The sequence below is a fragment of the Bos taurus genome, chromosome 29 (genome assembly GCF_002263795.3).
Source record: "Bos taurus isolate L1 Dominette 01449 registration number 42190680 breed Hereford chromosome 29, ARS-UCD2.0, whole genome shotgun sequence".
Lineage (NCBI taxonomy): Eukaryota > Metazoa > Chordata > Mammalia > Artiodactyla > Bovidae > Bos > Bos taurus.
Genome location: NC_037356.1, coordinates 29,306,433 through 29,330,533, shown reverse-complemented (window position 1 = coordinate 29,330,533; position 24,101 = coordinate 29,306,433). Strand labels below are relative to the sequence as shown.

General features: G+C 48.8%; 2 protein-coding genes across 9 annotated transcripts in view; one reads left to right on the top strand and one right to left on the bottom strand.

The window, feature by feature from the left end:
• Positions 1-9,946, top strand: part of CDON (cell adhesion associated, oncogene regulated) — a 99,383-nt gene extending 89,437 nt beyond the window's left edge. For 5 of the 8 annotated variants that reach the window (XM_059882976.1, XM_005226821.5, XM_024987224.2 and 2 more), the window contains 2 exons: positions 5,668-5,942; positions 6,694-9,946. In XM_059882976.1, the coding sequence (XP_059738959.1) occupies positions 5,668-5,942; positions 6,694-6,857 (439 nt within the window). In that variant the 3' untranslated portion in view covers positions 6,858-9,946. Of the gene's footprint in view, positions 1-402; positions 474-567; positions 595-687; positions 4,434-5,667; positions 5,943-6,693 lie in introns of those variants that run through there. The other 3 variants (XR_240630.4, XM_059882978.1, NM_001192870.2) reach the window with 3 other exon arrangements.
• A 1,693-nt stretch (positions 9,947-11,639) lies between these two features.
• On the bottom strand, positions 11,640-23,421 carry VSIG10L2 (V-set and immunoglobulin domain containing 10 like 2). Its single transcript, XM_059883065.1, has 12 exons — positions 22,949-23,421; positions 21,011-21,358; positions 20,493-20,768; positions 18,223-18,498; positions 17,423-17,671; positions 16,437-16,697; positions 14,572-14,862; positions 13,639-13,935; positions 12,850-12,972; positions 12,341-12,365; positions 12,189-12,241; positions 11,640-12,051 (listed from the first exon to the last, which is right to left on the bottom strand). The coding sequence occupies exons 1-12, from the start codon at positions 23,028-23,030 to the stop codon at positions 11,954-11,956; spliced, it is 2,379 nt and encodes a 792-aa protein (XP_059739048.1). The 5' UTR covers positions 23,031-23,421; the 3' UTR covers positions 11,640-11,953.
• Between the last annotated feature and the right edge of the window lie 680 nt (positions 23,422-24,101).

Here is a 24,101-nt window from a genome sequence, read left to right as displayed (position 1 = left end):
TATGTATTTAGTTGTTAACTCCCAGCTCATAAAACCAGACGACAGTATCAGCTCTCTAGATACTGTTCACAGTAATTGGCCCTGGCGCCTCTATCCTCCCCATCCTTTGGTCCTGTGCCATCCGTGTCGTTCACCTTCATTATCACAGCAGTGCTGTATTTCTTTTTTCCCTACTATGAAGGAAACTAGTTTGTTCATTTGGAAAATGTGAAGCCTTGGCACTTGTTTTCATCAGTGAAGGCAGCATCAGAACCACATCTGCCATATTGTAACAGCTCTCAGGCTGGTAGCCAGTGTAGCGATCAAACATCTGTGAAATAAAATGTTCGCAAAAGTGCTCTACACTCAAGCTGTTAGACTGCCCTTAGAGGTCCTTTAAAAATCTCATCCTTTGCTTTAAAGAAATGAGCAGGACAAAAAAGAAACGAAAGGGGGAGAAAAAGACAACAGAAGAATTGAAGGCATCTTATCTGGTGAGTCTTCATTATTTTGTGTTAACATTATGAAATTTCATTCCTGTTAGCTCTGTGAAAACCAGTTATTAACTTACAGTATCTTGTTTTTTAGGGAACTGCCCTGGTGTTTCAAAATCTGGCGAGTATATTTTTTTCCTACACCTTAACTTTACTTCTTTCAATGAAAATGTCTCTTTCTGACCCGATCCTTTTTTTTTTTTTTGTCTTTCAGGTTTCAGGTACCTTTGTATTACTTCCAGATTCCTGCAGAGAAATGGGACATTAAGCCAGAAGCTCATTTTGTTTGTTTTACATCATGATTGGGGATTTCATTAAGTGCCTGACTGTGCTGTGTCTCACTGATCTAAGAGCTTTCTCTGACACCAAGGACAGACATTGCCCATCCTCCAGAAGACTGACATTTAAGTCAGATAACTTTGAAGTCAACAGATAGAAAGAAAGCTAACCAACAGAGCCAATATGAACGAGGACAGAGATCATTTCTATTGTGGTACAAAAATCTTCAGGGGTAAGTATATGATTCATTCTCACTTTTAATCTATGTGTCTTAGTTTTCGGTGTGATCTATTATATGATATCTTGACCCGTTAGTTTAGTTGTTGCTCTTTGATAATAATTTTGCTTGCTTACAGAAAAGCTTATTTTAAAAGTGTGATGTTCGATGTTTATTATGTATCCATTCGCCATTTTTGCTGAGGTCCTACGATACGCCATTTACTACGTGCTTGACACTGGACATTGTGACCTCAACTGGAGTCTAACACGCATTAGTAGTGTTATTACTTCCTAGAACAGCAAAATATTTCAGAGCGTTTTAACTGCAGTTTCTTCTCCAGTGCTTTCTTATTTTCATCATGTAGTTTAATTCTATAAATATTTAAAATCTTTTAAGACAATACAGTTTCTGGTTTTTTGCAATGTTTATTCACAAGTCCCAACATTATCTTTGTTGCTATTCTCTCCTTTCTTTTTTTCAGTTGATTTTTATCGGAGTGTAGTTGATTCACAATGCTGTGTTAGTTTTAGGTGTGCAGCAAAGTGAATCAGCTATACGTATACATATATCTGCTCCTTTTCAGATTCTTTTCCCTGGGTCACTGTAGAGCACTGAGTAGAGTTCCCTGTGCTATACAGTAGGTCCCTATCAGTTACCTATTTTATATATGATACTGTGTATATGTCCATCCCAGTCTCCCAGTTTCTCCCTCCCTCCCTGTCACTTTCCCCTTTGGTAACCATAAGCTTGTTTTCTACATCTGTGGGTCTGTTTCTGCTTTGCGTGTAAGTTCATTGGTACCTTTTTTTTTTTTAGATCCCACATATAAGTAACATACGATATTTGTCTCTCTCTGACTTACTTCACTCATATGACAGTCTCTGTGTCCATCTGTGTTGCTGCACGTGACATCGTCTTGTTTCTTTTCATGGCTGAGTAATATTTCATTCTGTATATGAGCCTTTCTGTATGCCTCTTATGTCTCTTAAGCTTCTTTATATATTGTCCATCCTTTTGTGTCTTCAGTCTGAACACACTTCACGTTCACTAAACCTCTGGTCATCTGCTCAATTTCCACTTAACTCCATGAACTGAGCTCTTCATTTAGGTTATTCTATTTAGTTTAGAAATTCCAAATAATAATTATTGTTAGATGCTCAGTCTCTGTTAAAATTCTCCATCTTGTCACCTTTTTTCTTGAATATAATCATCCAGTTCTTTTAAAGTCATTGTCTTCTAACTCAATATGAGCATCACTTATTTTTCTTTTATTTCTGTCTTCGGAAATGCCTGGTAATTCTTTTTTATTGAATTCTGGACATTGCGTATAAAAACTCCCAGAGGCTCTGGAAGATGTTTTCTTCCCCCAGAAAGTATTTGCGTTTGCTTTTGGCAGGCAATTAGGAAAGGACCAGATCATTTTAACCCACTTAGAGACTGAGCTGATTTAATGCTGAGTTTCAGGTCTTTGTAAAAGCTTTGTCTCTTCCCGCTTCACTGTTATTTTCACAGTGTAACCCTTCAAGGGTCTCAGTTAAAAGCCTGGAGTGTTTACTGGGCCTTTTCTCTTTGGCAGACTCTGAACTCTTAATTTCTGTCTGCCCAGCCCCGTGAAAGTGCCAGAAGTTCTCCTCAGTTCCTCAGCCGCCACTGCATGCTTGACGCCTCGGTGTTCCATCCTGCACTGAGCTGGGCAGATGCCTTGTGAGGACAAGTGCTGCTGAAACTCATATTTACCTTCCTTCTGGAATCTTAGCCGCTTAAGTGCTGGGTAGCTCTCTGATGACTCCAATAGATTTAAACGCCAATGTCTCCATCTTTTTTTTTTTTTTTAGTTGCTCTTGGCAGGAGAGTTGTTCTGATATAAACTAATCAGTCATAGCCAGAAGCCAGAAATGTAATTTTTAAGAATTATTTTCAACAAATCATGATAGTCATATAGATTCCCTTGACCAGAGATATTTCTGGTTTTTGGAAATCAGAATCTTTCTTCCTCTCTAATTATCATCTAATGTAATTTCCTCAATTATAAGACTCTTGAGTCTGAAAGAGCATAGAAGGATACACACTAGTCTCTAGTTGGAATGCAGAAAGCACCTTACTCTCATCAGCCATACAGCCCTAACCATCTCAAAGCTGAGTGCTCCCAGTGTCTTGTATCTTCTTACGTTATACTTACTACACTGTAGTATAACCGTTTGTTTATTCACTCTCCTCTGCTAGACTGGGAGCTGGAACCTGTTGTATTTATATTCTCAGTGTCTACCACAGTTTCTGACATTTAGAAGGTATTCACATGTCACATACTTTTGGAATAAAGGGTTCTTCTAAGTAAGTGTTTTTATATAGAGATATAATATTCAGTACATTTTCACTAGAAGTAATTTGAATACAAAAAGATTTTTCCAGGAGTTCCCAGGTGACCCAGTGATTAGGACTCCGCACTTTGCACTGTCGTGGCCCAGGATTCATTCCCTGGTCAGGGACCTAAGATCCTGTAAGCCACATGGCAGGGCCAGAAAAAGAAACAAAAAACTTCCCCCTGACATTGCCGCGCATCGTAAGTGAATACCCTGTTTAGACTCTGTAGTTTCTCATGAATTGAATACATTCAAGAGAGTTTTCAGATTCCCTGAGTATTGAGACAGTGGAAGAGACTCGTGAAAAGATGATAACATGGACACTTTTAAATGGATGTCAAGAGGTCTGTGTTTACCTTAGTCGGCATCCCAGCATCCCAGGAAAAAGTTTAAGTTCAGAGTTGAATGAAATGTCCAGCAGACCCCTGAGGAATGCCTTGCTCTCCTAGAGTCATGGTCTGCTAGCCCAGTGCTTTGATTCTGACTCCAACACACTTTCTTCCATATCAGTCCTTCCTCTACTTTTTATTGCCTTAACAATTGCATCGGAATACAGATTTTCTTTGAATCAGGTGTGTGTTTTTTCTGATGGTGTTAAAGGTTAGGATTACAGTCATATTAGATTACACTGCAGTCACGTTTCTCTGTGCAGATGAATACCTAACAGACATACTTTGCTTTCATGCCAGATGACTGGTATCTGGATTCTACTAAGTGTACAGTCGATCTGTTTCTCTCTTTGAAATTAAAGTTGAACGTATTTAAATTAAGGATTTGGTTTACTGACAGATATCTTATTCTCTTTCAGGTTCCAAGGCTTCAAGCTTAGCATTTGTTATTTCTGGTAACTAGAACCAATAGAGATGCTGGTGACAGCTGTGTGGACTTCCCTTTCCTGATTTTATGTTCCAGAAACATACTATCCCATGTTAAAAGGCTGGAGGTCCAAAGAATTCTTACCTTTATTCCCTAACATGCCTAACTCGAGCACACTTGTGTATTTCCTACCTAACCTTCCCAACCAAAGTCACATAAAATGTCTTCACTTTTCTCACTCCTAATTTTATAAATAAAAAATATTTTTATTTTATATGTAACTACTTCTGGGTCTCCAGTCTCCAGTTTCTATTAATGATGGAATAGCTAATCATGCACAGGTAATAATGATGGAATCTGGGCAATCTGAAAGTATTGTAGAGTAACAAGAAACAGGCAGGAACTGAATACATCTAACCTTGAAAGACAATGGGTAACATTTGTCTGTGGGTTTTTGCCTGAGGACATTCTTCAATCTTGGATTAAGAACACAAACTGAAGGTGTTGAAAGATGGAGTTTGAGGTCAACAGAACAACCAGAAAATCAGAGGGAAAAATCCAGTTTAAAAAAAAAGTTACATGTAAAAAATAGGAAAAAGTGATACTTACTCAAGGGAAGAAAATTGTCAATAGAAACAGACCCTGTTACAAATATGCTCAAGGACTCAATGAACAACACACTGTGGCTTCACGTGGGGAACTTCATCTTAGAAATAGAACCTGTAAAGATCAAATGGAAGTTCCAAAGCCGAAAAGCATAAATAACTGGAATGGAGAATTTACCGTTTGGGCTTAATATCAGATTGAAGACAATAGAAGAAAGAGTCAATAAACTAAAAGATCAATAGAGATTATCCAATCTGAAGAACAGGAAGAAAAAATTAGAGAAAACACATATTTTGGATGAAGACAGGAGACAAAAGTAGGGCAGAATTGAAGTGAATGTTTAGTACTAATAAATTCTGGCAATTAATTCTGCAAAGAAAAAAAAATTGAAAAATAAACAAAACTTGGATTTTGAAAGTCTAGTTCTTATAGTGTGTCTTCCAAGAGTGAAAGGGAACATCGCTGGTTTCAAAACTGTATTTTTGTTGGCTTTCATAAGGTCATTTCTCTCATGTGGCCGTAAGTTTCTCAGCTTTCTGCCCTTTTCCTCTTTTTCTGCTTCACTCCTTCCAGCATGAATGGCCTTTTCCTTCTGTGTGCTATATTCAGGAGCTAGTTTATTATGAAAGACAACTTCTAACAGTGGACGGAGGCAAAGGGTGCATGTGATGAGTCAGCGTGTGCTGTTCCATTATTCACTGGTTTGCATTTTGATGCCTTCTCCTTTGTATTTCACTTTAATTTTTGAGATCTTGCTAATTCAAATCATAGTGAATCATTTAGTTAATTTTGAGCACCAGTCTTCCTTAAGAATCTGTGGATACAAAATACCAAATAATATTTCAAAGTAAGTGAATTTTAATTATTGACGCCTCTAGACACAATTCTGTCTGTTTTGGTTTACCCTTTGTAGGTGTTTCACCAAAACCAGCAGCACTTTCAGCAGCAGCCCCCTTCCTGTGGTCCCAGTGATAGCACCTTATCCTCAAGACGGTTTGGAAATGAAGCCCTTTGGTCATATGAAGATGCCTGTGTGTCTGGCTTCCACCGTCCCCGACTGCGTTCAGCCACCTGAGGAGGGCATCAAAGAGGATGAGACACCAACACCTGCTCAGCCGATTTGCTGTCAAGACAGTAGAGATGGGGCCAGTTCCGATTGTGTGGAAGATACAGCAGAGTTCCACAGAGGTACAGCAAGACATTGTAAATCTCAAGTTTCTAAATAGTCTTCAGTTAACTAAGAACTATATCAGGAGAGATGATGCTTTCAGAACGTTCTGTCTGTGATCCACTCATATTTCTTAGATTATTGCGTGGGGGTATTGGATATGTCAATAAAAGTTGACTCTGTAAAGGATTCTTTGAAATTCTGGGGTGTTTGGGGATGTTCTTTTGTTGGCGTTTTTTAATTTTTTGACCGCACTGCACGGCGTGTAGGATCTTAGTTCCCCAGCCAGGGATTGAACCTGTAGTCCCAATACAGGGAATCTTAATCACTGGATTGCCAGGGAAGTCCCTGAAATTCTGTGATACACATCCTTCATCTCTGATTGTTCATTCTATTCTATTCTGGAAAATAAATCCAAATAGGCTTTGATTCAGTTTTGTACCTGAACAGTAGACTTGCTAGAAGGGTGCATTTCGTGATCCTAGGCTTCTTTTCTCGTCTGAGTTGATTCTGGAGTTGTAGTAGTTCTTGACCATGGTTACTTGGGGGCTTTAAAGGGGTTTGCTGTAACCCTTAGATGAATCATGTCACTGTCCATGAGAGCTAAACTTTATTTTAAACCTCTGCCTCCCTCAGATTCAAACATAAACATAACTGGGCTCTAATTTTGCTCATGGTTCTTTCTTTATTGCTGAAGGTAGTGTTTTTAGACTGCTTTGATAAAAATCAGCCTTTCTCATTTCATAGTACTTCCAAACCTTTGTTTTTCAGGAGACAGCTGTGTGCCTTCAGAAGCTGAGAACAACATTTTAAGTTGGAATCCTCTTGTTTTGCCACCTGTCTCGAAGGACTGTACTGAAAAGACACTGTGGTGTCCTCCTGGCACTCCTGTAGACAGTCCTCCAGGGGTCCTTCAGCAACCCCAGGAAACCTGAGGATGCGGCAGTGCTCCGTCACGTTCCCACTGCAAGCCAGCAACTGCACGAAACAGCCCTGGGAGTGGACTGTGTGAAGGACATTAGTTCAATTCAGAGAAAGAGCGTTATTTATTTTTTGTTGGTAGTGATGTCATATGAATGTATCTTAAAATGTGTGCCCTTTTATGTTATTTATGCCTTAAAAGTTTCCCTCCCTCTTCCTTCCTCCCCCTCGTCAGTAAACAACCTCGTTTGGCACAGTTTCAATCACCTGAGACCGTGTTGTCCAAGAGCCTCAGCGACAGTAAGAGCCCCTCCTGCAAGGATCCTACCTGTTGGCTGATTCAGCTAAGAGGGAATTGCACAGGCCATTTGGGAGTTTTCAGATGGAAAGCTTGTCTTTCACTATTGCATTATCAGACTGTCTGAGAACATTGGAAATCAACCACAGTTGTAACACCTGATGTTTATAATAGATGTCTTGTAAATTTGATGAGTGCCTTCCACGGAAGTGAGGGTTGACCTATAGGCTGTCTGCATGTGGGCACAGGTTATGTCCAGTTTTCTAGGCAGTAATCACAGTGTTGTGGACATGACGGAGGTTAAGCTGGTCTGGTTGGGTTGTTGTAGAAGGCAGAAAGGGAGCCAGGACCAGAGAGAAAAAGAATGCCTTCAAACCCAGTATCATTTAAAATCACACTTATTTATAACATGGTTACCATGGGGCTCTTTTTGACTGTTTCTAAGAGAAAAATAAGACTTTCAAATGGTGACTAGAAGAGAAAGATCCATATTTTAAGAAGAAAGGGAAGGTTCCAGGTGGATCATCTTGGCGGAAGCTCTCCTGTTAGTATAGGAAGTATCGTGGTGCAACACCCCAAAAAAATCCGTATTTTCTGAGTTCCAGCTTGGGCAATACCTGAAAGATGTGAGTGTCAGAAAAGAATCTGGAGGTTTGAAGTTTCCTGACATTTTTCCCGAATGTCGTCATTGTCACAGGCACCTATAGCTTTGATTGGCAGAGCTCGTAAATCACAGTTATTGCTGCCTCTGAGTGACAAGGACATTTGCAGCTGCCATTGAAAGGCTTTTCTTCTGCACGTCTGAAACAAAACAACACAGCACTCAGTGTATTTGATGGCTTGACTCGAGCTTTATGGATCACTGCCCTTTTTTGGACTGTGCATCCCTTTAGGGAAAAACAAAACAATTCTCTTTATGGAGAGTCAAGCGATTCTAGCATAAGTGAAAATATTTTTACAGTTTCCCAACAATTGCAGTAAAATAGAGTAGAATACTGTATTAATCGACTTCCTGTGTAAATGCATCCATATTCCCTTACATACGTCTATATGTTTTAGAAATAGAACCGCTAGTGGAATGTGCCGTGTGAGCTGGGTCACTATGCAAGGATTACTTGGAGTAGAGTGTAGTGGATACAGTTCCATAGTCAGGTACCACGGATGCTCCAGAGTCAAATTCTCCATTTCAGACATCCACACCTATAGTGTACTGGACTTATTCTTCATTGTTGCCTAGATGCACTTAGCTTTGGAGGGAGTTAGCTGCATCCTTTACTTCTGTGGCCAGCAAAGGACAAAGTCCTAGCACACGGAATATGAAAACATACCCTGTGTCTGCCAGTCAGGTTATAGTGCTACACTCACAAAGGGAGTTTCAGAAAACTGGGGGGTAAGTGTTTGTAAGCAGTCATTTTGATTCAGGAAACAGAGGTGTATTAGCGTGAGGCCTTAGGTCATAAACTGCTTTTAAAGATTGAGTTTGAATATGGGATTTGTCCACTAGGAAGAGAAAAATGACTTTAATTGTAGGGCAATCTCGTTGTGGACTGCTTTATTTATATTATTAGTAACGCTGTTTTAAGTGTTATCCCTTTAATTGTATTTTATTTATAAAAAATGCTTTTATATATTGAGATATATAAATATAAATATATATATATATAATTGCCTTCATGTTTAGGAGTTATGAGTGCTCTCTAACTATGAGTTGTTCTGAACTTTTATGCTCTGCACATTTACCCAGAACAGTCCTACCTAATGTTACTTGCCAGGAAGTCAGAGGACAGGACAGCATGGGCGATGGCTCTAACATTTGTGGAGTTACTGTTATGTACCAGACTGCTGGTGCTTGCTACTACTATCTCAAATCTGCCTGTTAAGACACAGCTACTAAGTAGGTGATAAAGTCCCCAGATCACACTGGTGAGCCACAGAGCCTGAATCTGAACTTATCTGGAGCGGGAATCTGAGCTCCTGCATTTCCAGACTGCTTTCCAAAACCATTGCGGTTCACTCTGCTGATGGAACCCGTTCTGTAAGCCCCCGGTCCTCCCCGCCGCAGAATTCCTCCAGTGCTCTAGCTCCACAACTAGAGAGGCTGTCCCTGTGCCCCGCGGGCAGAGCTCTGAGCTTATTACCTGGTCTCCCCCGAGCCCTCCTTACTCCCCGTGACCCCCCTCCCTTCCTACCACCCCTTCCCCGGAAATTTGACCTTCTCTCAGCGTGACAGTGATCCTGTAATCCATCAGACCTCTTCACACCCCTTCTCCTCTTAGAACTCTGTGAGTCTTTGTTTTAGCATCAAACTCCCCCTTCTGCTATATCATTTCTCTAGCTCCTTTTCTCCCCTCTTCTTTTGGTTATGCACTGATCCTCTGATGATGGGCGCTGTACAGAATGTAAGTGAAATGGCAATGTTTTAAACCTTTTGAAGTGGTCTTTAAAAACAAAAGGCATTTCTTTCTGAGTTTTGTTTTTGTCAAAAGAGTCTGCGAAGACGGATACAGATTACTAAGCTGATCGTGACGCAAGTCTCATTCCAGCTACAGGACGGCCAAGAAGTCAGCCTTCTAAACTGGATTTCACCTGTCTTGCTCTCTCCTAAAGCAGTGATTTTCAGATGCATGTTTTTGTATCATATTGAAAAGTATGTTTTATTTTCCTTAAAGTTGTAATATTATGTTTGAAATTGTATATATTTTAAATGATGTAGCTTTGACAGGTTTTATTTGGTCGATATGATTTTCTATTAAAAGAGAATGCTGCTTTCATGTAGAGTAGCTCATGAAGATGCAGTTCTCTGATGCTCCCTGTCTGTGTGAAGCTGCTTATAGCTTGTGGTGGAGATGGGTGCATGTCTTTGAAATATTTTGGACGTGTCCTTCCTTAAAAACCTCCTCTGCGCAACTTAGAGTCAAGTGAATTAATCCTTTCTGATCTGACTGCAGAGATCCAACCCTGAAGAAAAAGGATCCAGGACAAATACATTATGTGTGGCTGGGAAAATATCTGCAGCAAGGAGCTCTGTCAAAGCAGATACATCCCCTTAGGGGGCTTAGCATTTCTTCAGAAGGAAATGGGGGCAGAGGAGAGTGAGAAAGAGGGATCCCTTCTCAGACCTTGTCTATTTTTACCGTTAACCCCAGAAATTTAGTCTTAAGAAGCAGCTTAGCTTTACTGCCCTAAAAAAAAAGTGTCTGGGGTGGGACTTCCCTGGTGTCCAGTGGTTAAGACTCCACGCTCCGGGGGCCCAGGTTCAATCCCTGGTCAGGGAACTAGATCCTGTGTGCCACAGCTAAGGTCTGGCACTTCCCACGTGGCTTTTCTGGTGGCTCAGAGAGTAAAGAACCTGCCTGCCAATGCAGGAGACACGGGTTCGATCCCTGGGTCAGGAAGAGCCCCTGGAGAAGGAAATGGCAACCCACTCCAGTATTTTTGCTTGGGAAATCCCATGGACAGAGAAGCCTGGGGGGCTACAGTCTATGGGGTCGCAAAGAGTCAGACACAACTTAGCAACTAAACAACAAGATCCAGCACAGCCAAAAACAAAAACACCCAGTGTCTGGGCTGCTTCGACCAGAAAGCCACCAGGGACTTCTGCCTGTCACGGCGTGTTCCGGAGATTTAAACGGGCCTTCCTTGACCCTCAGCCCCAGTCCTGAGAGCTCTGAGGGAACCCGAAAGCCCTCTTCTCGTAGAGACTGAGTCCGTGAGAAACGAGCGCGCCGTTTCTGTCAGCGCTCCGTTTCCTCTCAGGCGCCACTCTCCCGATTCCTGGCAGGACCATCCCTTGGCCGCCTGGCTGTTTGTTCTCCTCTGCGTCCCCTGCAGAGGCAGTGGAACAAGCACGCATTTGTGCTTCACCCAGATGTCAGACACACACGCTCGGAGCCAGTGAGTCATACCGGCGGCTGACAGAGTGTGACTTTGGCCAGCCCCAGGCCCCTGGCAGCCAGCTCCCCCAGCCTGGTGGCAGGAACCCCTGTCCCGTCTTGTTGGCACCGATTCTCGACTCCAGCGACTGTGAGCCCTTTGGCCACGGCAGGCTCTGTGCTGTGCCCGCACGAGAGGTGAAAGGGAGACAAGGGCTCTGGGCACCTGGCTCTCTACCAGCCCTGGTGCAGCTTGTGTTTGAGGGGGAAGAAGCTGGAGATTGGGAAAGAGCCAGAAGATCACATCTCTACGGCCCGACCATCCTGAAGGCGCCGAATTTTATCTGCTCTCGGAAGCTAAGCAGGGTCAGGCCTGGTTAGTACTTAGATGGGAGAAGAGCACATTTCTTGCTACCGTTGCATGAAGGGCACACACACACATGCCTATCTCATTTCCCATCTCCTAGCTTCCTCCCAGTAGGGAAACCTGGGTCCCGACTGAAGCTGATCAGCTTCTCCCCGTGGGAACTGCAAGTGGAATAACCCTCCACCAGTGAGAGCATCATGTGTGATTTATTGAGAGATTGTTCAGTGCGTGAACTCAGGCTGGAGGCAGGAAGCTAGGTCATATGGGTCCAGACACCATTCCCAGCACTATGGTTCTCACTTGCCCTCAGACAGCCAGCGATCTTCTCCGCAGTCATGTGTCTTCCTGGTTTTTCCACCTCCGTCTGCCATGAGCTGGGCCAGGACTGGTTTCGTAACCAAGTCATTAGAGGCCCTGCAGCTGAGCCTTCCGCTGGTTGTAAGAAGATGCTTATCCAGCGGGAAGGGGTAGTTAGGGTCTTAGCTACCTTGTCTTTAAGATTCAATGTGACGAGGGGATGTTCCCATCCCCCCACCATCTCCCCTAAGCCTGTCAGCACCTTCGCTTGGGGCCTCATGGTGTGGCCGTCACTGTGATGGTGACATTTACCGGGGGCTCCGTGGATTCTTGTGCAGGATCTGAACCTGGGGTGGTGGGGGATGGTTCGGTGCCTACAGAGAATGGACACAAGCAAAGGAAAGAGAGATGCCTGGGGGTGTCCCCGGTTGCTCCCAGAGGACAAGGGAGACTGATTACCATGGGTGACTCATGACTATTCTCCCCAGTTTGGGGGTAAAATTGGGCTTACCTGGCGTTGCCTCGGGGCCACCCCTTGAGCCCTGATCTTGGTGACTTTGCTCCCTGAGGGTGAAGTAGGAGAGTAAAGTTATACTTTCCCAGCCTTCCTGTCCAGTTAGAAGAAAATCCTGACCTCCAGAGTGATTGGGCTTCCACACGCACCTGGGGACGAGCAAGCACCCAAGGCCTGAAGGAAGAAAAGGAAGAGGTGCATTTCTTGAGCAACCAGCCTAGGTCCCGGAAGAATAACCCTCCTCTCCCCAGGCTCAGGAACCTGGAAGGGGGTGCCCTAGATGCCCCAAGGTTCAGGGTTGGAGCCCTGATGGACTTCTAGCTTTGGGAAGAGGGCACAACTAAGGAACAGCCTAGATTCTGCCCAGGGGAGTCTACGTATTGTGTGCTAAATTGCTCAGTTGTGTCCAACTCTTTGCAACCCTGTGGACCATAGCCCACCAGGCTCCTGTGTCCATGAGATTCTCCAGGCGAGAATACTGGAGTGGGTTGCCATTTCCTCCTCCAGGGGATCTTCCCCACCCAGGGATGAAACCCGAGTTTCTAGCATCTCCTGCACTGGCAAGTGGGTTCTTTACCATCCGACCCACCAGGGAAGCCTATCTAATACGGGGCTGCCTCTTGGGGTCAACAGCCCAGTCCTTGAGCCTCCCACTCACAGGGGAAGGTGTCCGGGTGCCGGGCAGCATACTGGAACACCAGCAGGGAGGCCACTGTCGCCACCACCATTCCTGTGCCTGCCGCACCCAGCACTGCCGCATAGGCGCTGAAGGGAGGGTCCGCTAGGAGAGGGTGTACAGGGAAGGTTTAGAGCCACTGCTGAGCTCGGCAACAGTGGCTCTGGGGCACCATGCAGGCCGTGCCCTGCTCCTCCGGTTGGCCCTCCACCTGGGGGTTGGGGGCTGTGATCAAGAGCAAGCCTTGACCTAGAGAATCGGGAGACCAGCTGTCTCCCCAGGAGAGGGTGCTCAGCCTGCCTGGGCTCCTGGGGTGTTGAGTCCCCAGCCAAGCCCCCTCTATCTGGCAGAGCAGGCAGTAGTCTGGTTATCTCGGCAGCCTGGGGCGGGAGGGAAGGAATACCCAGGGTGGAGAATGAACAGCAGGAAGCCAAGAGCCCACCTGTGCCCCGGGAGGTGAGACTGAGGCGCAGAGCTGGGCCCTCACCCTAATTTAACTACCAGCAACTACACCTCCCGTTCACTATTTCTTCTGATCTGAACTGGACTATGGTTCCCGCTGCTAGGCCCAGGCCTCCAGAGACTCTGAGAGGGATGGAAAGACAGCAGTGGGGTTACTTGAGATGGGGAGGGCGGAGGGGAGGACAGAGACTGGGGGTGGAGGGGCTCAGGAGGAAACAACAAAGGAACGCATGCCCTGCGGAGAAGAAAATGACTTGGGGTGGGTTCAGTGGAGAAAAGCAAGTCTCTCCACGACGCAAGCCCAGGCACCTGGTGTCTTCACCTCAGAGGGATGGCCAGCCGTACGATGATTCAGAGCCAGGACGCGGAAGGCGTAGAGGACCCCCAGGTCCAAGCCCCCCAGCCGCCGGCCCCTGCTCTCCGGCTCGATGTCACCAGCCATGGTCTCCCAAGCCCCTGCCCCCAGGCCTGGGACGCCGGCCCTTCGCTGCACCAGGAAGCCCGTCAGATTGCCAGGGCCTCGGACGGTCCACTGCAGCTGCACCTCACTCCGGCGTCTCCCATAGGTCAGGCGGCTGATGGTGACGTTGGGGGGAGCGGGGTATCCTGGGGTGAAGGCGGGGACACATACAGGCATGTGTATGCATGCATGTGTGTGCTCCAGGGCTTATTAGGGTTTCGTTGAGATACAGCTGGTGGTGTGGGGATGCGGAGACGGGGGTTGTAGCCTCGACCACTTCTGTGTAGTTTTGGTCTGTGTTACCCTAGACTTACACACTGGCCTCAGTTTCCTCCTCTGTAAATGGAGGTGTGTGTTAATCGCTCAGTTGTGTCCGACTCCGTGGCTCCATGGTCTGTCCATGGGATTCTCCAGGCAAGAATACTGGAGTGGGTTGCCATTCCCTTCTCCAGGGGAATCTTCCCAACCCAGGGATCAAACCCAGGTCTCCTGCTTTGCAGGCAGATTCTTTACCGTCTGAGCCACCAGGGAAGCCCCTTATAAATGGAGGAAAAGGAAGTTATTCTGACTACATGGAGTTCTGTTTGCCTGAACTCGAGGGCATCCGATTCACGTTCACGTGGGGTTTGTGTTTTTTGAGGGTCCATCTGTGCCTGAGAAAGATAAGGCATCCAAGGTTTGAAGCAGAGAATCCGTGTGCCTTTCCACCTAAAGAGCAGTGGCTGGAGGTTCCCCATTCCCTCTGCGCACACACGCACATGTGCACACCACCCCTCACTCACTCAGGACCTCCAGCAGGACGCTCCGACTGCTGTTGCCCAAGGCATTTTGGGCCACGCACTGGTAGGTGCCCCCGTGGCGGACTGGGTCGGCACCTTGGACATTCAGGCGCAGCTGGGTCCCCTCAGGGTGCAGAGTGAATCCCAAAGTGCCTGGCTCCACCTGCCGTCGCTGAGGTCCCAGCCAGAGGAGCTGGGCAGGTGGCATGCCCCCCAGGAGGGTACATCCCAGCCAGGCCTCTTCCCCCTCCAGCACTGACACCCGGGGCTCAGCCACTGCCAGTTGAGGGGCTTCTGTAGGGACAGAGAGGATAAGGTGAGAAGGTGCCCGCTGTGCTGGTGGGGATGCTCAGAGGGGAGGCGCTGGCCAGTGGTGGAGGGAGAGGGGAGGGGAGAAAGCAGACGGGAGGGCTGTAGAGTTGACAGTGAAGCCTGCCTTGGCCCCGTCTGCCCCCTCTTTCAGTCTCTCATTTTATGCCGAGTTCCCAGCACCACCTGCTCCAAGTTTTACTGACAGTAGTTGTGTTTCATGATGCTTCTCTCCATCCCGACCCCAGAGCAGCTCCTGCAGGTGGGCCCCCGCCCTACTTAACCTCTGCATTAACCGCCTCCTCCCAGCACCTGGCCCAGGGCCTCCTATCCCCACCCCCCAAAGGCCCACAGCTCCTCCACCCCAGGCACAGGGCCGGGCCCACAGCAGGTGCTGTTCTTATGGACTAACTCCTAAAGACCCAGGGTTTCAGGTGTGCATGAATCTCCTGTGATGGAATTTCCAGTCCTGAGGCTGAGTAATAAGGGAAAGAAATATGTTGAGTGGTGGACCTCCCTGAAAACCATGCTAGTCACTCGGCCTCTGCAGACCAAGACGTGAAACATTTTGTGACAAGTGTTCTGGGTGACGGCTATGCCGTTCGCTTTTCTCAAATTTTTACTTCATGTTTAATTCTTTGTTCATGAGTTGGCGATAAGCAGGACTGGCATGGCCTGATGAAGACAGAGAAAGAAATCAGACCAAAAACAGAGGGAGTAGGAGAAGCAGGGGAGGACTTCTGGTGCCTGATTCGTTAATGCAAATCAAGAAGACACTTAGGCACCTTGTGCAAATTGATGAAAACGAGGGCGACAGCATCCCTCCAAGTCTAGACCTTGCGTTCCAATAACAGCCCCCCTCCCCCACTCCCCGGCCACACGTGACAATTTAGCAGTTGAAATGTGGCCAGTCCACATTGAGACGTTCTGCCACTGGAAACACACACATTAGATTTTGAAGGCAGTATGAAAAGAAAGAAGAATGTAAATGTCACTGATAATTTTATTATTACACGTTGGAATTAGTATATCAGTGTGTTGGGTTGTGTTAGTCGCTCAGTCGTGCCAAATCTTTGGGACCCGATGGACTGTAGCCTGCCAGACTCCCCTGTCCATGGGATTCTCCAGGCAAGAACACTGGAGTGGGTTTCCATTCCCTTCTCCAGGGGATCTTTCTGACCCAGGCATCAAACCCAGGTCTCCCACATTGCAGGCAGATTCTTTACCGTCTGAGCCACCAGGGAAGCCCAGTGTGTTGGGTATATCAAGCTAAATAAAATGTTTCACTGTTTCTTTTTACTTTTTTAAAACATGGTTACTAGAAAATGTTAAATTCTATCTATGGCTCACATTATATTTTTATTGGACAACACAGACCTAGACCAAGCCCCCTGATTTTATGCATCAAAAAACTTGAGGCCCTGGGAGGGGAGGTGACACAGGGTCTTGACTTACTCTGCATTTCTCCTCAGCCGCCAACCCCCAGAGCCCCTCACCCTAATTCCAGAGAGCCACTCTTCCCATCCCGCCCCAGAACCAAGCCTCTAGCTCTGACTCACCTAGCCGTAGCTGGCAGAGGGGGTCAGGGGCCCTGAGTGGGTGAGTGCCCCGGCACGTGAACTCTCTGCCAGCCAGGTCTTCCTGGGCCTGCAGGAGGTAGACAGCCGGGGAGGAGCTGCTGCTGCCCAGAGGCTGCTCCTGCTCATCAAGCCAGCTCAGCACAGCAGGGGGCTCGCCTCCGGGCCACTCACAGCTCAGCATGATGAACTGGTCTCTGATTGTGGCCATGGTCCAGCAAGTGGGGCTCCAGAGCGGTTCCCCTGGGTAGGGAATCATGGCTCAGCACGGCGCTACAGGAGGAGAAAGGGCTGGAAGGCCTACCCATCCCTTCACTCTTCATTAATTGCTTCACTCACTCATGCCTCTGAGTACACAGTCACTCACTCACTCATTCATTCATTCATTCATTTGACATTTATTGAGGGCTGACCATGTGCCTGGGAAACAGTGGGAACAGAGTGCAATATAATCTGATGTGTGCTAGAGCATAGGTAGAAAGACAGAGTCTCTGGGTCTTCAGGGAAGAGGACTGAAGACAGGACGACATATGAACTTGGCCTTGGTAGATGGGAAGGAGTTCCCAACGTAGAAAAGGCAAGTCTCAAGGCCAGCATGAGATAATTGTTCACTGTTCAGTCACTAAGTCGTGCCCAACTCTTTAAGATCCTGTGGATGATGCAAGCATGCGAGAATAGACCAGTAAAAATAAGGTCTTCCCTGGGGGCTAGGAGATGGTAACAAGGGTGTCACGGGGCTCTAAGCCAGACTTAAGCCACCGTGTGGGTGGAGACCGGGGCTGGAGAGGAGAGAAAAGCTGGAGGTGGGGACTGAGCCGTGCTGCCACCTCCCCATTAAGCAGCAGGTCTGGGGGACTGTGGTCTGCAGCCCCTTCTCCGACTGCATGGCCCCAGTGGCCTGGGCCCCGGCCCCCTGCCCACTCCTCTGCCTGCACTAGCATGCCCTGCCATCTACCATCTCCACTCACACAGTGTGATCCTGCAGAGCATGGGCAGAGCCAGAGCTGGGTGCCTGCCGGTGCAGGTGAAGGCGCTGCCGTTGGCAAGATGCGTGGCTGCATAACTCCAGGTGACGTTGCTGAGCGCAGTGGGGCCAGCTCCCTGGGGTCCGGCCCACTGCAGCTGGGCAGCTGGAAGCCCCCCAGGCCAGGTGCAGAGCAAAGCCAGTGCCCCAGGGGCAGGGAGAACAGCACAGGAGGGCTGTGCCTTGGGGGGATCTGGGTGGAGAAGCGTGTGAGGGCAGGGCTGGAGCAGTGCACCGCAACCCCCCCTCCACCCTCCACCGACCTGGGAGCTTGGAGGCCTGAGGTGTCAAGGGTGGAGGAAGTAGAGAGAAGTTGGTGAGCCGGGAAAGAGTGATCTGTGTGAGGGGCTGATAAGGGAAAGGCATAGTTCTCAGGCCAAGGGCAGAGGCTGGGAGAGGGGTGGGTATTCAGAGTCCGTGAGGAATCCCAGAGCCCCCTAGGCCCCCACCTGGGAAGTCTCCCTTTCTCTGCTTTGTGCCCTTCTCTTTACCCTCTCTGTGCCTCAGTTCAGTCCCCAGGGTGAAAGAACAATTCCCTGGGGAGGGGTCTACATATGGTCATCCCGTCTTCCCGCCCCTTCCCACTTTGGAGGGCTTTTATAGACCCGCTCTGACCACCTAGCAACTCCATCTGGTTTCCCAAGTGTTCCCTCCCAATCCACATCCACACCAGGGCCCCTGGACTCTGCTAGAGCACAGGTCCGGGGGACTCCTGTTGCAAGGGGCCCCTCCCCACACACTCACAGTAGATGGTGAGCTGGACGCTGGTCTGCGTGTGGGTGTCCAGGCGGCTGTTGTGGGCCAGGCAGGTGTACAGACCTGTGTGGGCACGGCTGGCACTGGCGATGACGTAGGTGGGCCCGGCATGCACCTGAGTGTGGTCATGGAGCCACACGTAGAGGCTGGGGGGGTTGGATGCAGCCAGGCAGCTCAGGGTCACCTCTTCCCTCTCACTGGCCCCAAATCCCTCCTCAGTGAAGCCCAGTGGCTCCACGGTGATCACAGGATTGTCTGGACCATCTGGAGGGCAAGGAAGGCTTGTCATACCTCCCAGTCACTTACCATACCTTCAGTCACTCGTACAGTCGTCGCTGAGTTCACTCCCTACCCAGTGGGTATCTATGATGTACCAGCTGTGTCGACTACTGTGCAAGGCCCCCAGGAACTCAAGGAGCAGGGGCCTTCACAGTCCAGTGTAGGTGACCAGGCTTGGTGGAGGTGAGCACCTTGGGCTGGGGGAGCCCCTGAGGGACTGGTGGTTGAACTGGGGTCGGGGGATGGGCAAGACCCAGCTGGGCAGAAAAGAGGCAGGATGCCCAGTCCTTCCCATCTGCCTGGGATTGAGGGGTTTCTTGGAACTGGGGCAGTTGATCCTTTTAGACTGGAAAGGGATAAAAACTGGGTGAGAAGATGCCCTGAGCATAACCCTAGCAGCCAGCTCTCCTCACTGCCCCTGTCTCCTGGGTCCTCTCTCTCCCTGATTCCCAGAAATGACTGAATTCTCTGCTGGTTTCATTCTGCTCCTAATTCCTTCCCAAGAACTTCTCACCTGTCTCCCCCATGCTCCTCTGCTGACAATTTCCACAGGCCACATCGTTAGTGGACATCCTTAGGCAGAGTCCTAGCTCCTTAAATGTGCTAGACCGGCGCTATCCAATAGGTATATGTGAGCCACACATGTGTTAAATTTTCCAAATCTTAGAAAGGAAAAATAACCAAACCCAACCAAGTGAAAAAAAACACCAATTTTAATAATATTTTGTTGAACCACATACATGCAGAATATTATAGTTTCAATGCACAATCAACATAAAAAATATTGGGACTTCCCTGGCCATCCAGTGGTTAAGACTCTGTGCGTGCACTGCAGGGGGCATGGGTTTGATCCCCACTTGGGGAACTAAGATCCTGCATGTCATGTGGCATGGACAAAATTTTTAAAAACTAAATCAATAAATAATGTACACTTATTCAAAAGTCATTTTTAAAAACTATTGATGAATATATATATATATGTATGTATATATAAGTATATATATAGATACGTGTGTATGTTAGTCACTCAGTCATGTCTGACTCTTTGCAATCCTATGGATTGTAGCCTGCAAGGCTCCTCTCTCCATGGGATTTCTCAGGCAAGAGTACTGGAGTGGGTTGCCATTCCCTTCTCCAGGGGATCTTCCTGACCCAGGGATCAAACCCAGGTCTCCTGCATTGCAGGCAGATTTTTTACTGTCTGAGCCACTGGGGAAGCCCATATATATGCACAGATATACTTACTTATTTTTAGATTAAATCTTCAAAGTCTAGTGTGCACTTTACACTCAGAGCACATCTCAGGTTCAGCCACATCCCAAGAAATCACAGTCACACAGTGGCTACCCTATTGGACAGTATAGCGCTAGACTATCCTAGTCTTCATCTTTCGCACAAACCCCTGATTTCATTTTTAAATTCAAAAAAATCTTTTGAAAAAAATTTTTAGAAGTTAAGTTGCTACATGTGTTCTCTTTACTGAAATAACTATTTTTGTCCTCGATCCACTTTTGTACAGATTGCTGCTTCTTTCCTCACTTGTTTTGGAGATCTTTCTAATCCTTTGTTTGCTGTGTGTGCTTCCAAGACAAGTTTCTGACTTCTAATTGCAACCTCTCAGCCTCAGACTTAGGATCAAATTGCCACCCTCTCTTTTCACTGAAACTCCCTCCCTGTTTATTCAGGGTCCAATTGGTCAAAAGCAGAATTTCTGAGCCCCCCCCTGAAGTTAGGGTAAACTGACCTTGAATGTATGCACATTTTCCTGGGAACAGGGCCCTCGACCTTAACAAGGTGAACATGCCCTGTACTAGAGCCGTCTTTGACCCCAGTGGGTACAAAGCCCTGACTCCCGCCTGCTGGAGCCTCTTGGAGGGCTAGGGTACTCCTAGGGGGTCCCGAGATGTGTCAGGAGGCCAAGCCCAGGCGGGTAGGTGGGTGCCAGCCCTGACCCCTTCCCCTCGGCCACTGTGACTCACAGATGACATCCAGGAAGGCTCCATCACTGCTCAGCTGGCTGACGGCGTTGTGGGCAGTGCACGTGTACCAGCCCAGGTGGGTCCGGTTGACGGGGTCCAGCTGGATCAGACGCTTTGTGACCCCCATGAGAGCCTCTGCAGGGCCTCGGGGTGCCTGATGCTGCCAGACGAAGGTCACGGGCTCCGTGCCCTCCCGCACTATACACGTGGCCACCAAGGAGGCCCCCTCCACTGGGGACGGGTCACTCAGCCGCACCTGAGGCTTCGATACAGGCACTGGCCAGAGGAAGGAGAGGCCCTGTGTTTGTTATCGCAGACCCAGGCCGTGCCCAGCGGCCCAGCACTTGCTGGCAGGCCCCTGAGCGTCCCTTCGCATAATCCCAGGTGTCCCTGCTCCCAGGAGGAGGGCCCCATAGAACCCTAGCCCAGCAGAACACAACGGGCGGCACATGCAAATAGACTCCAAGCAGCACGCACAGCAGCTCAAGCCTGCGGGGGTGCCCGGCCAGGCCCCTCACCCAGCACGGCCAGAGCGAGGGAAGAGTAGGTGGCGTGGAGCTGGCCGCTGGCCGCATGCAGGGCCTGGCACAGGAAGTGGCCTCGGGCCCCCTCCTGCAGCTCCCACAGCACCAGGCTGCTGTTTCGCAGACTCACGGCCCCCAGAGCTGAGGCGCTGGCCTCCACCTTGAACTCCCCTCCACTGGCGATGGCCACAGGCTGGGGAATCAGTGAGCCCAGGGGAGTGAAGCTCCAGAAGACCACCAGGGGGGCAGACTGGCTGCCACAGTCCAGCTCCACTGAGCCGCCTCGCACTCCTTGGATGGAGGAGGTCTCCCTGGGGGCTCCTTTGGTCGGATGGGGCTGCCCTGGAGACAGAGAGGCAACGCAGACTGTCCGGGCTGGTCTGAGGTCTCCTGCTCCAGTTCCTCGCCCAGAATCTCTGTTACCTGCAGGTCTGCAGGGCGGGCCGGCTGGGCAGGGTTTGATAAGGCAGCATAAGCCTTATCAAAGTCCAGAAGGGACTTGGAAGACAAGAGATGGTTTCTGAGGGGCCCACAGAGCTTCCTGTCTGGCTGTGCTATACAAGTGGGTGGGTTAGGGGATTTCTTGAAATCGGGGAATGGATTGGAGCAGAGGTTCCCATTAGGCCTTTCAGAAAGCTTGATAAAATGTAGATTCCTGGGCCTTATCTCGGAAGACTGAGTCAGAATCCCCGAGTGGGGAGAGGGGTGTCAGGGCCCAGGAATCTGACTATTAACAACCATCCAGAAGTCAATCTGATGACCAGCCAGACAACGACCCCCGAGGCTCAGGAGGTATATGTGACCACTGGTAACTCAGGCTCTGGAGATATCTGCGTAAAGACTCCAGGGGATTCCAGACCCACTGCAGCAAAGGGAAGATGATCCCAGCCTGCCATCAGCCCACCCAGCACCCATTCATTCATCAGCTGTTAATCTGGAGCGCCTGCACGGGGCCAGGCATGGGCTACCGTGACAAATGAGCCCTCCATCTCTGCCCTCATGGAGCTTCTGGTCCACCAGGCAGTAGACAGCAGTGATGGGGCAGATCCAGCAGGCACCCTCACGCCTGCCTGGGCCCCTGTTATTCTGTCGCTTGTGGTCAGCATGCTGCAGGGAGCCTCAGCAAACTTAGGAAAGATAAGTGCCTCAGAGGACGACCGAGCCCCAGGGCTCCCGCACACAAGCTTCTGCTGACTGAGTACCCCCCGTACCGTGCCTGCCCTGAACTCTTCCCCTGCTGATCACCTACTGATCTTCACCATAACAACCACGGCATACCCTCCCCAGACTCGGAAACATGAAATCACTTCGTCTAAAACCACACGGTACATGGCGGAGCTGGGGTTGGAGCCCTGCCTAATCCCTGACCTCAGATTCTCCCCATTGCTGTCAGCTTCCCCAGAGAGAGAAGAGGAGGAGACGGGCATGGAGTTGGAGGGACGGGATCAGAGTCAAGATTCTGATGTTCAGCTGGTCAAGAAGAAAGGCATTTAATCCAGAAACTGGTTCTTTCCAACCCCATGGACCTTACTTTGGACGCTATGAGCATCTCCCACCTGGACTATTGCAAACATCTCCCCACTGCCTCCAGCTCCCTGAAATCTGTCAGCTTTGGAAGGAACGTCCTGAAACCCAGGTCTGACTGTGTCACACTAAGCTAACACCCCGACAGTGGCCCTCGGCACAAGCTGTTACAGCTTTTCAAAGTTCAGAAGAGCAGAGCACTCTCGGTGCTCCGGCCCTGCCTTCCCACCCTGGCACGAGAGGTCATTCGGTGCGCACTGGCTGATGTCTGGCAGGTGGATGAAGTTAATGGACTTCACTGAACGGCTACACAAGGGCAAAAAGAGGATCAGGAGGACGAAAGGGAAAGAAATAATGGGATGTGAGTAGGGGTGGGCTCCTGTGGAGGGCGGACTGAGCATCACTCACCCGAGGCCCCTGGATGCAGAAGACAGAGAGGTGCCAGCAGCAGGAGGCCGAGTGGGCTGAGCAGGGCCCCCTGACCCACCATGGCCCCATCTCCCTGCGTGGCCGCCCTGCCGAGGTTCCTGCCCTCCTCTCAGGCTCCCTCTCTCCAGAGCAAAGCCCAGCCCTGGAAGGTTGGGGGGCAGTCTGGCTCAGGTTGCCAACCGGGGCACCTCCTGACACACCCACCCCGGATCTCCCGTTACCCTCACCATCCTGATTACAGGTGAATTATTTACCAGATGATTCACTCCATCCATAATGCAGAGTTGGGGAGGGCGAGACCGGGCCGGGGAGGACCCGCAGTCCCTGAAACTTGATTTCAGTAATATGAAATCAGAGAGTGTGAGCATGGATGTGGCAAAGGCCCCAACTTCGCCAGGTCCAACCACCCGTCCAGTGCGGGACCCCTGCGTGCAGCCCTCCAGACCACGGGGATCGGGAGGCTCACGTTGTCTGTGCCTCTCGTGTTTTCCTCACGTTTCAGGGAGAGACGCTGGTGGAGTGTTGGCAGGAGCCCTGGAGTCAAACACACTCCAGAGTTCAGGTTTGACTGATCAACCGAAAAATTTTAGGATATTTCTGAGCCTTTCTGAGTGTTAGTTTCTTCACAGATAAACGGGGATAATAATACCTCCTTTCTTGTAAAGATTATTGTGACTATAAACGAAAAACTTACACTAGCGTCTGGGGGGCTTCTTGGGTGCTTGTAATGTCCTATTTCTTGTCTCAGGTAGGAGTTACAGTACATCAAGCTGTATATTAGTTTTGTATATATGCTTGATACAATTTATACACACACAAGTGTGAATGGTGCACATAGTCGGTGCACTAACATTCAAGCTCCTGGCCAGATCTGGCCTGCAAAGTCAGGGCCCTGGAAATGGAATGGACACCAGCTTGCTGGGCTGGCCTCTCTGAATCCCAGCTCTCTCTCCCCTCTCTTGTTCTCAGCACGTCCTGCTGCTATAGCTGTCTCTTATGACAACCTGACATAAGGTCAGAGTTTTCCATTATCTGATGGCAGGGTTTGGGGGAGGGTGAGATTCCTGGACCCCAGTGAGATGAGCTTGGGTGTCAGGTGTTAGGTTCCTTGGGGCTCAGCCAGGACAGGGGC

Bases quoted from the DNA above. Each gene is read 5' to 3' on its own strand.
- VSIG10L2 (XM_059883065.1), bottom strand. From the start codon at position 23,030: ATGGTGGGTCAGGGGGCCCTGCTCAGCCCACTCGGCCTCCTGCTGCTG. The intron at 20,769-21,010 runs GTGAGGGGCCTG...TCCTCTGGCCAG, and splicing joins CCTCGCTCTGGCCGTGCTGG to TGCCTGTATCGAAGCCTCAG. The intron at 16,698-17,422 runs GTGAGTGGAGAT...TTCCCTACCCAG, and splicing joins GCTCTGCAGGATCACACTGT to GGGAACCGCTCTGGAGCCCC.